At 44.1% G+C, this 12,188-nt stretch overlaps 1 protein-coding gene across 2 annotated transcripts in view; it reads right to left on the bottom strand.

The window, feature by feature from the left end:
• Nucleotides 1-12,188, bottom strand: part of MAL (mal, T-cell differentiation protein) — a 33,445-nt gene that overhangs the window by 3,492 nt on the left and 17,765 nt on the right. Inside the window, exons 2-3 of one of the 2 annotated variants that reach the window (XM_006873514.1) lie at nucleotides 2,581-2,748; nucleotides 936-1,061 (exon numbers count right to left, since the gene is read on the bottom strand). In XM_006873514.1, the coding sequence (XP_006873576.1) occupies nucleotides 936-1,061; nucleotides 2,581-2,748 (294 nt within the window). The remainder of the gene's footprint in view (nucleotides 1-935; nucleotides 1,062-2,580; nucleotides 2,749-12,188) is intronic. The other variant, XM_006873515.1, reaches the window with a different exon arrangement.

Raw genomic sequence — 12,188 nt, 5'->3', positions numbered from 1 at the left:
TATATATATAAATAAAGAGCTCTGGTAGCATAGTGGTTACAAATCAGGCTGTGAACCACAAGGTCAGCAGTTTGAAACTACCAGCTGCTCCGCAGGAGAAAGATGAGGCTTTCTGCTTCTGTAAAGATTTACAGCCTCAGAAACCCTGTACAGGGTCACTATGAGTCAAAACCAACTCCACGGCACATAACAACAACATATATAGAAATATGCAAAGTAAACAGACCTATAAGTCTGAAAATAGAGAGTTGCAACAACAATAACAAAAGCCACAAAGTAAAAAGAGGGAATAGTGCAGTTACAGAACTTCCAAATGCAGAGGAAATCAAATAGATTTCAATAAAAAAATAAAAATTAACCTAGCTGTAACCCTAACTGAGTCCTGGTGTGGCACCATGGGTTAATGTGCCGGACTGCAAAATCGGTTTGAGCCACAGGGTCGGCGGTTCAAGCTCACAAGCTGTTCCTCAGAAACCCTATATAAGGTTGCTACGGGTCAGAACCAACTCGACGGCACTGAACACCAACAACTCTTATCATAGGGCTGTGGAGAGGGTTACATGAGTGCTCAGAATAGTGCTGACAGTTGTCGTCTGCTTACATGCCTGCCCTCCACAAAGTCCATCCAAGGCCTCTGTTTTTGCAGAAGTGAGGGAGACGTTGCACTTCATTATAAAGTTGTGGTGGTTGGTTATGTGCCGTGGAGTCGGTTTTGATTCATAGTGACCCTGTACAGGGTTTTCGAGGCTGTAAATCTTTACGGGAGCAGAAAGCCTCAGCTTTCTCCTGTGGAACAGCTGGTAGTTTCGAATTGCTGACCTTAAGGTTCACAGCCCACTACAATGGGGGGTGGGAGACTGGCAGTCTTCAAGCTCAGAGCTTCTGTTAGTTGGAGATGGAAGCTACTTGTTGGTTTGTCACACCCAGGCACTTACCACAGCAGAGATGTTTTCATGGTAATGCTTGTAAGTGTAGCCTTCTTGCATCATAATGGTGCCCAAAGCTTCCAGGACTGAGGCACTGAGGTAAAAGAGGGCAGCGACAGAGTGGTAGGCTGCATCCTGCAGGGTTAGGAGAGACATCAAAGATGAAGGAGAGATATAACCGGGCTGCTGTGTGGAGATAATGGGTGGCAGCTGTGGTCCCAGCAAGACTCACTGAGCCCTCACTCCCAACCTGCATGGCTCAGGCTTTTTCCTTATCTTCTGCTACCTCCTTTTAGTTCTACTCCTCGTCTCTCTTCCTAACATGAGTACAGTGCTCTCCTCTGAGCTAGCTAACAAGCACTGCCCACTGAGTTTAATAGGTCCAGGTGGTGCAGTGGGTTAAGTGTTGGACTGCTAACTGCAAGGTTGGCAGTTCAAATCCATCAGCTGTTCCACAGGAGAAAGATGAGGCTGTCTGCTTCTGTAATGATGTAGTCTCAGAAACCCTATGAAGCCACTCTCTTCTGTCCTATGCGATCATTATGTATTAGGATCGACTTGATTGCAGTGGGTTTTTTTTGTGTGTGTGTTTATTGGTTTGGGGCCAGAGTGAAGACTTTGATGCTGTTTTCTCTTGAGGTGAGGGCAAGAAAGAGTTGGGGGTTAGCTTGTGGTTTTAATAGGTGGAAACTGGTCCTGAGAAATGTCAGATGTACTCACAGTCCTGGCTTGAATGCAGTGTGGAGAGTGACCAGTGCAGGCTGAGTGGGGCCCACACCCTTTACATTGTCTAGATGTGTTTGTTTTATTTTATTTCTAGATTCCTAGTATGTTTAAAAACAAAGTTCTAAAACAGGGTTTCTTTTGTAGTTGTGATTTAGAGGTGATTTCAAAAGTCAAGTCTGAGAGCTGTTGAGAGGGACAGTTTGGCCCCTGGTCCCTCCCTTCCGTGGTAGATAACATGCTGAGTCCCAGACCTGCTGTCATTGAGTTCATCCGGACTCATGATAACCCAATGTTTCTGAGTAGAACTGCTCCACAAGGTTATCTTGGCTGTAATTTTAATGGAGAGATTTCACCAGGTCTTTCTTCTATGGAGCAGCTGGGTAGGTTTGAACCACTAACCTTTTTGGTTAGCAGACAATTGCAAACAGTTTTTACCATAGTGGGCTTTACCTTTTCATGGGTCTCAAAGCAGAATTTATACACAATAAAGACCACAGGCCAATCCCCAAACCCCAGATCTTTCTCTGATAAACCTGCTTTAAAAGGCAGAGTCAGGGGCCAGCAGTAATGTGGCTTCATCACTGCAGGGCTAAAGCCAGTCCCCTGGAGTTGTCCACAAGCATCCACCTCCAACCTCCAGGATGATGGCAGGTGGTCTGGGGGGAGGTTGGGATGCTAGCTATCCAGGAAGAAGGTAGACATATAGGAGAAAGCAGGCAGGTTTCACAAGAACCATGCAGTGAACTAAGAGCACCCTCTACCCTCCTTCAGAGTCCCTTGTTGCAGAAGCTCCAGGCTGCTCTGGACAGCTCTGAGACAAAGGCTTGGGCCTGCTCAGCCTTGGAAGTGTGGGAAAAGTCAGCCTACAGGGAGCAAGAGAGTGCAAACCTACATGTCCCCCATCAAGTACCCCTAAGTTGGAACTCACCAGAGTGACCCAAAAAGTCTCCCCACCATGGGCGCCCATCATGTACAGGATGAGCAGGACAGTGGTTGCTACGAAGCAGAATACAGACACGAACATCACCCAGCCCTGGATCAGGGGGATGGGTACCAAGGACGAGGCGATCAGGATCCATACCAGGCCTCCAAAGACCTGCAGAGAATGGAGGCAGAGGGTGAGTGCCAGAGAAGGGTCCCACCAAGAGTCACAGCAGGTCACTAGGGATGCAGAAAAATGGAAAAGTGGTGGGTACTCTCCTTAACTAGAGTCACACTTTCATCTCTACCCCACTCCGCCCCCAAATTCAAGGCTGGATCTCCAATCTCAGACTTCCCAATACCCTGGTGACTTGTTTTTATTTATTTTTTCAAAATACAATATCTAGTCTTCAAGCAGCTTGAACTGGTTTAGCTGTGGGCTATGCAATGAAATCAGAACAGACCCAAATCTGTAAAATGCGGTTGAACCAAAAAGATAACTAGAATGAGAAAAACTACCAGTCAAAACCCTGGAATGAGAGACTCCAAAGAAGCATAGTGAGTGCTCTCAGCAGCTCTGATGGGGGAAACTGAAATCCTGCCAGAATGGTGGAGAGTGACAAACACTGAACGCAACATGACCAGCCACCATCTTTGAGCCAACCACACGTTCTGACTCTCCTGTAAAGGGATTTGGTTACTGTTCAACACACACTGCCCTTGTTTTCTAGGAGGGAGATTAAGTTTCTACTAGGGCATTGACACATATTTTTTTTTCCTGTTTCGGTTATCATTCCCATATATCCACATTTTACTAATTTGGATTCAGTCCGAATTTCACTTTGTCATCCATGACTGAACCCAGAAGAACTGGTTTGATGGATCCATCTAGTTTTGCTGTTGCTGTTAAGTGCTGTTGACCCATAGAAACCCTGTATAGGATTTCTGGGAAATGGCTGGTGGGTTCGAACCTCCAACCTTTTAGTTCAAACAGACCTTGAGGTCCAGTGCTCACCATACAGCACCACCAGTTATATATCTAGCTTTAAATCACACTTATCTTATTTTAGGCACTCTCCTAAGACTTTACAAATACTAATTCAGCTAATCCTCACAACAACCCTATGAAGGAGATATTGTTATTGCCCCCATTTGTCAGATGTGGTAATTGAGGCACATGCAAGTTAAGTGACTTGGTATCACAGTAATATGCCATCTACTGTTATCATGAGAAGAGCTGTCCTTCATTCTGATATTATATCCTTTTACTTTTTTGATATTAACATATATTTTCTTTTAAAAAATGGCTAACAACCAGATACTTTTGGACTTTACTTGGAAAAATTAAGTAGCTACCATATATCATTAGCATCTTTGGATTGCACTGGACTACTAACCAGTTTGCACTTAACTATTATCAGGGTCCTGGTGTGGCGCTGAGGATTAATGTGCTGGACTGCAAAGTTGGTTTGAACCACAAAGTCAGAGGTTCAAGTTCACCAACCACTCCACAGAAACCCAATATAGGGTTGCTATGGGTTGGAACCAACTCAATGGCATTTAGTAACAACAATATTGGTACTGTAGGATAAGCAGTAGACTGCTAACTGCATGGTTGGTAGTTCAAACCCACCAGCTGCTCCTTGGGAGAAAGATGAGTCTTTCTGTTTCTGTAAAGATTTACAGTCTCAGAAACTCTATAGCATTGTTATGAGTCAGAATCCACTCAGTGACAGTGAGTTTATTAATTGAAAGGTTGGTAGTTCAAATCTCCCCAGAGGCACTATGGAAGACAGGCCTGGTGATGTACTTCTGTAACGATTACAGTCTAGAAAACCCTATGGCAGCCACAAGGTAGTTCTACTTGGCAAGCCCGCTATTTACAGAGGTGGACAAGGACAGTAAGTCAGTAACACCCCTTGAGGCCATTGTCACACTCCCCACTGCAGACCTGCCTTCAGAAATCCAAGTCAGGATTTTCTATACTTCTCCTCATCCTTCTTCATCCCAATGGAGACTCAGCTCAGCCTCACCCACTTGGCCCCGCTGAGATCAGTGCTGTGCTCAGGCTGAGGCATGTGAGGAGATGGCCTTGCAGTGTAAGGTCTCAGAGGCACCTCAGAGCTTGGCACAGGCCTGACCATGCGAAGTGACTGTAAATGGGACCTGGATTGCTCTGTACCTGCTTCCTACCTGCTGTGTAAGAGACACCACTGTCTTCATAGGCGTTTTCTGAATCTCTTGACAGAAAAGCCTCAGGAGATAATCACATTTGGGTTGAAAAATCAGTGCAACAAAGAACTTAGATTGACCAAAATCAAGTTGTGTCTAATGAATCAGAAGGCACTAGGGCCAGAAGACTTGCTCTGTTGATGAAGTTTAGATGGCCTGAAGGCATGTGGCAGAGTCATTGGGACTCAGTTTGCTGCTGTCGTTGTGTGCCATTGAGTCAGTTCTGACTCATATCAACCCTGTATGGGGTTTCAGAGGAGTAGCTGTTGAGTTTGAACTGCTGACCTTTCATTTAGCAGTCCAGTGACTCTGGGACTCACTTTACACCTTATAAAAAAATTGAGTGAATCAATGCAATAAAAATCCCATGACTGTGTGCTTAGATTTCATGGATAATTGCTTCTGAGACCAAACAGATTCTTACTTAGCCTTCTCAATAAGGGGCAATGACAGGGGGACATGAGTACAGCTGACCAGGACTCGGACTTAGGAGGATCCAGAGTGTGCCAGGAAAACAGAAGAGGCTTGGGGGCAAATCCATCTAATGGGTAGAGATAATGGCCTGGGACACTCTTCCTCCAAGTATCCTTTTCCTGGTCACCTCCTGTCCATCCCAGGAGACCAGTCTGAATTAGCCTTCCCAGTTATCTGTTCTGAGTCCTGAACATCTCTTTTGTTAAGTAATAACTTGTAATACTAGTTACAAAATGGTGTTTTCCCTGACTGTGGTGGAGATGGGAGTGAGGGCTGTCTTGCTCACTACTCATTCCCTGATGTGGGACACAGGGAAGATCCTCAAAGTCTATGGCTAGATGGGTGTGGTTACACTGGATGAGACAATCCATAAAAGAGGCACTTGGGTTGCGCATGAACCAGGAGAGCCCTGCATTATGGAAGCCCAGTGGGACTCAGTGGGTCTGAGGTGCTTATTGGTGGTTAATGAACATGGCAGTAGGGAACACTAAGTGCCACAGAAAGAAGGCTATTCTCTTCTTCATCTCTTAGTTTTCTTCTAAGCAACGAGAAGGACTTAGGATGGAGCCAGGTTTTTGGATCTCCTTTACAACAGCAGTTCCAAGAAAGGGCAAATGAAAGTGAAAGTCAGCATCCAAAGACTTGGTTTTAATTTTGATGGTAGTGATCTAATTATTTTTTAAGGGAAATTAACTGTAAAATATCCATGAGGTAAATAAATGACCAGGGGGTGCCTGGAGATGGTCAAGTTGAAAAGGTGGTGCTCAGATCCTGGTTTGTAAGGTGTTTTGCTTTTTCTCCTTCTGCTTAAATTTTTCCTCTAAGGCTTGAGAGATGGGGATCCTGTCAGGATTCCAGGCTAAGGAGTGTCCTCTGGCATTCTGCATTCAGGTTTCTGTGAGCTGTTAGTCCCCATCCATTCACCAATAAATTCACCACTTTGCTGAGGGCACGCCCTGTGCTGGCCAAAATTGTGCTAGACCAGGGGTGGCCTCATCCCTGAGGGGCACACAGGTTACAGGGGAGTAGTTCAGGACAGAGGAATCTTGGCTCAGTGCCAGGACTCAGGAAGACTCCCTGGGGGACGAGATGTCTGGGAAGGGGCCTGGGTCATATATGGAGCAGAGACACTTGGAGCAGAGAATCAAGGGCAAAGGCATGGAGACAAAAAGGCGCCTGTGTCAAGCCCTGTGACCGGAGCTCTGTGGGTCAGGAAGGAAGGTAGTACTTGCATTTATGCATGAGCCCCTGTGGGCTTGACAGTGGCCACTCTGACAGTGAGGACCAGAGGGCAAAGACCAGCGCAGGGGTCCAGAGGTGTTTATGGGTAGCCGCTCTGAGAAGACTCAGAGATATACAGCCAGCACCCACGGATCCTGAAGACAATGGTGGATGAAGTAGGGTGGATGGGAGGCCAGCCAAACATTGAGCAGGTGGAATCTGAATTTACATCTACTTACTTTGAGATTCACATCTCCTTCCTTCTGAGGAGGGATTTTAAGTGCCACGCCTTTATTTATATGTTTTTAAATTTTTATTTTTAATTAATTAAAAAGAATGAGACAGCAGCAATGGGTTCAAACATAGTAACAACTGTGAGGATGACGCAGGTTTGGGCAGTGTTTGATTCTCAGGGTCCTATGAGTTGGAACTAACTTAATCTCACCACTAATTTCATTTATTTATTTAGATTAACACCCAGTGGTAAAAGGGCATCCAGAAAATAGCATTATCCCCTCAGGCTTGTTTTTCAGTCTGCCAGTTCCCCCTAGAGAGGGATTGCTAGTTTCTGGTGATATTTCTGTGTGTGTGTGCATATAAATTTCCTTGTCCCTTTTCTTCCCTTAAAAACAAAACAAATAATTGCATCTATAAACATTATTCTGGGACCTGTACAAAGAGAATTACAAAACACTGCTAAAAGAAACCAAAAGAGACTTACAAAAGTGGAAGAACATACCATGTTCCTGGATAAGAAGACTCAACATCGTGAAAATGTCAATACTACCCAAAGCAATATACACATATAATGCAATCCCAATCCAGATTCCAGAGACATTCTTCAAAGAGATGGAAAAGACAATTACAAATTTTATATGGAAAGGAAGAGACCCAGGATAAGCAAGGCACTGCTCAAGAAGAAGTGCTCTCATGCCCCAATTTCAAAATCTACTACACTGCTACAGTGGTCAAAACAGCCTGATACTGGTACAATGATCAGTGGAAAAGAATCAAGAATCCAGAAATTAACCCATCCACATACAGCTAACTGATTTTCGACAAAGTGCCTAGGTATGTTACATGGGGAGGAGATAGTCTATTTAACAGATGATGCTCGCAGAACTGGAAAGCAATACACAAAAGATTGAAACAAGACCTTTACCTGACACCCTATACAAAACCATCTCAGCATGGATTAAAGGCCTAAATGTGAATCCCAAAATTATGAAAGTCATCAATGAAAAAACAGGGACAAATGTGAGGGCTCTAATACAGGGAATACACAGACTACAAAACATTTTGAAAATTACACAAACAAAAGTAGACAAAATAGATGATTGGGACATGCTAAAAACTAAAAACTTATGTGCATCAAAAGACTTCACCAGAAGAGTAAAAAGGGAACCTACAGAATGGGAAAAAAAACTTTTGCAATGACACATCAGACAAGGGACTCATTCCTAAAATATATAGGAAACTACAACACTTCTACAAGAAAAAGACAAACAACCCAATTAAAAAATGGGCACAGGACATGAACAGACACTTCATCAAGGAAGAGATCCGACAGCCAACAAACATATGAAGAAATGTTCATGATCACTAGCCATTGTTGTTGTTGTTATGTGCTGTGGAGTCGGTTCCGACTCATAGCGACCCTGTACAGGGTTTCCAAGGCTGTAAATCTTTACGGGAGCAGAAAGCCTCATCTTTCTCCCACGGAACAGCTGGTAGTTTAGAACTGCTGACCTTGTGGCTCGCAGTCCGATTCGTAACCACTACGCTACCAGAGCTCACTAGCCATTAGAGAGATGCAAATTGAAACAATGAGATATCATCTCACACCAGCAATAAGAGCAAAGATCAAAAAAGTAGAGGACAATAAGTGCTGGCGAGGATGTGGAGAGACTGGGACACTCCTACATTGCTGGTGGGACTGCAAAATGGTCCAGCCTCTCTGGAAAGCAATATGGCACTTCCTCAGAAGGTTGGAAATAGAAATACCGTATGATCCAGCAATTCCTCTACTTGGTATTTACTCACAAGAAATATGAGCCATAACACGAGTAGATATATGCACACCAATGTTCATAGCAGCACTATTTACAATAGCAAAAAGATGGAGACAGCTTAAGTGCTTATCAGTTGAAGAATGGATAAACGAACTTTGGTACATGTACACTATGGAATATTATGCTACCTTGAAGAACAACAAGGAAGCTGCAAGCCACCGCATAACATGGATGGATGAACCTTGAAGACATTATGTTGAGTGAAATTAGTCAGTCACAAAAAGAGAAATACTGCATAGGACCATTATTGGTAAAAAGTAAGAAAAAGAACCCACACTAAAAGGGGAAAAAATTATATATATATATATATATATTTGTTGATCACCAGGACGTATGGGATGAGAAGAGGGGAGGGAGGAAGGGGAAGATAGAGTACAAGGTAGGGAATAGACACAGGATAGCTTGGATGTGGGAGAGGGGGGTCAATACACAAGAAGGGGGAGGGGAATGGAAGAACAAGGCTGATGGGAGAACAGTTAGGCAGGTTCGCATGGGCTAAGTGGGACAACCTTGGAACAACAGGGCTCTGGGATACAGAGACTGAGGCATGGTTTGAAAGGGTAAAAGAGGGGAATAGTGTTAAGATGCTTGGCTGTCTTTTGAATCTTGGATTCCCTTGCCTACCATTGTAAAATAGACACTTGAGATGGGGAGAAAGGAATAGCCAGAATCATCACTACAGAAAGCTTGTAAGTCCATCTTTAGCCTATAACTGATTGGAATACCTTAAAGGGGGCTAGAAGTTGCCCAGTAAAAGAGGCTTCCTGTGGAGCCTTTATATTGCACAAAACCATAGGTGGAATCCAGAACCCCATCCAGAACCGACTGAGGTAGGAAATTTCCACTGGAAAGGATGAGTAGACCAGCCTGGAGAGTCTAGAAGAACAGAAGATACTTTGTGAAAGAAAGACTGGCAGGAAAACTCCAAAACAATAATGGCAGCCTGATTGATTATTACAAGAACAAGTAAGCTGTTTGCCCTGGAGCCATCAAGGCAAGTGGTCGGGACCCCACAAAGCAAACACCCTTCCAAGACTGAGACTCAAGGGGAATACATGAGCAGGCATGTGGTCTGGATGGAGAACATGTTGGTCACGTATAAGGGAAGAAGGGGAAAAAACAGCAATGAAGTTGCGAGCTAAGCCAGACCACATTCAATAGACCCCCAAGAACCCAGGCGGAGACCTGGATGGCCAGCAGTATGACTCCTGGGACCATCAAGTGAGAAGAATGGAAAACGTGACCCTACCCAGAGAGGCAGTGACACCAGGGATGGAGACAGAGACGATGACGTGGACAGATGTAGCACTGGGAACACTGGACTCAGGGAGGGAGAAGGGCTGTGTGCTGTGGGCCAGGGGTGGGGGCCGGCCTGTGTGGTGTACTCTTTGGGGTTATTTGATGATGCAGGGAGGGGATTGTAATCATTGCAATGAAACAAAATACTATAGGATGAGTATAAAGCTGATGTTCTCCCATGTAAACCTCACAATAAAAACTTAAAGCAAACAAACAAAAAACCATTATTCTGCACCTTGCTTTTTTCACTTGGCAATAGATCTTGGAGATCTATTCTGATTAGCTCCTGTAGAAATCCCTTTCTGTAAAGGCTAGAGGAAGACAACATGTCAGGGGCTTTGTAGTTCTCTGAACTGAATTCAAGGACTGAAGCCCCCCACGTGAAGCAGAATAATAACGGAGCTTTCTTGATTAGATATGTAAATATGAACTGGGCGGGGGAGGATAGGTCATACAAACAGAAATTGGCCAGAGAAGACTTTTAGGAAATGGATCATTTATCATCACCCAGACTCTGATGATCCCCCAGCTCCAGGGAGCCAGTCCGGGATCCCAGGTGGGGTGATTGTTTATTTGTTTAGCCAGGCCTGTTGAGTGAAAGAAGCCAGTTGCTATTCAGTCTTAACTTCTCCTAGCAGCATCCTGGGATTCCCAGAGGTTTATTTTTTTTTAAAAGATAGTCATGTGAAGAATGGTTGGATGAGACATGGGAAATGTCATTTGCAAACCCTAGACTTCATGAAATCAAAGCATGAGGTTTTTCCTTAGACACACAGAGCTTCCAACGATACCCATTAGTAACTTTACTGTGTTCTCTGACACAGCACAAGTTGGGTTGATTGATTATTGACACCCAATCTTGTTCCACAAGTACTTTTACAAAAGGGTTTAAAATCTATGCCCAACAAGAGAAAACATAAGTGACAAAGCTAGGAGGGGATAGGGAAATGCGGGCAGGAAAAATAAGGGGGAGTCAGTGGCAAAAGAGCTCTGGTAGCATAGTGGTTATGAGTCAGACTATTAACCTCAAGGTCAGTAGTTCGAAACTACCAGCTGTTCTGTGAAAAAAAGATGAGGCTTTCTGCTCCTGTAAAGACTTATAGCCTCAGAAACCCTATGCAGGGTCACTGTGAGTCAGAACTGACATCATGGCACACCATCAACCCATGCCATGCCAGTGGAAAAGACATTGCTCTAAGTACCTGCTGGAGTCCTATGTGTGTGTCCTCCTTGCTAGATGCGGCAGCTACAGTGCTGGCTCTGTGCTTCCGGCAGCCAGTGCGAAAGGAAACCTCAAGGCTAATTTGGATGCCTAACTTGTTTGGGGTGTGTGAAGACTGTGATTCAGATCCCTGGAAAATTCTCTCTCCCCCTCTCGCTTACACACACACACATATACAGATTCTTGGAATCCATGGTAAGAATTCTTGTCCATTTTGTCCATGAGAACAAAGCCCATTCGGTGCTCAATCCAAGCCCCCTGCCCCCTAGGCAGACCTCAGGACCCTATCTCTGGATACAACACTTTGCAAATGACTTTCTTAAAGATTATACCTAGTGTTTTTCTTTATGTAGTTTATGTATAGAGGAAGGGTTCTAAGTGAGTTGGTGAGAAATAATCTTTTTAAAAAGCAGTTTTATTGAAGTGTAGTTTATATACCATATAATTCACCCATTTATAAAGTGTATTCTTCAATTGGGGAAGTGCAGTAACTCCATATGATAAGCACTGGACTGTGAACTACAAGGTCGCCGGTTTGAGCCCACCAGCCGCTTTGAGGGAGAAACATGAGGCTTTCTGCTCCAACATAGACTTTAAGCCTTCGAAACCTTATACAGGGTCACTATGAGTCAGAACGGACTCAATGGCAATTAACAATAATAACAACAACTCTTCAATGGCTTTTAGTTGTTCACAACCATCACCATACTCAATTCTAGAACATTTTCATTACCTCAAAAAGAAACCCATACTCTTGATCTATTACCCCATTACCTCCCCACTTTCTTTCCCAGCCCCAGCCAACCAGTAACCTTGTCTGTATAAAACAAACCAGTGGTTGTCCAGTATCAAGTCAATTCTGACTCTTGGCAACCCCACATATGTCAAGGTAGAACTGTGTTCCACAGGGTTTATTAATGGCTGCTGTTCTGGTTAGCACAGAGTGCATTTAACTATATATTCCACCCATTGTAGATTCGCTTATTTTGGACTTTCATAGGAATAGAATCATGTTTTATGCCAACTTTTGTGACTAGCTTATTTAACTTAAGCACGAGGCTACTACCTGCCAGGTCGATGGTTCAAACCTACCAG

Source organism: Chrysochloris asiatica, unplaced genomic scaffold (assembly GCF_000296735.1).
Source record: "Chrysochloris asiatica unplaced genomic scaffold, ChrAsi1.0 scaffold00245, whole genome shotgun sequence".
NCBI classification, from domain to species: domain Eukaryota; kingdom Metazoa; phylum Chordata; class Mammalia; order Afrosoricida; family Chrysochloridae; genus Chrysochloris; species Chrysochloris asiatica.
The sequence above is the reverse complement of the archived record's forward strand: the minus strand, read 5'-3'. Positions and strand labels throughout refer to the sequence as shown.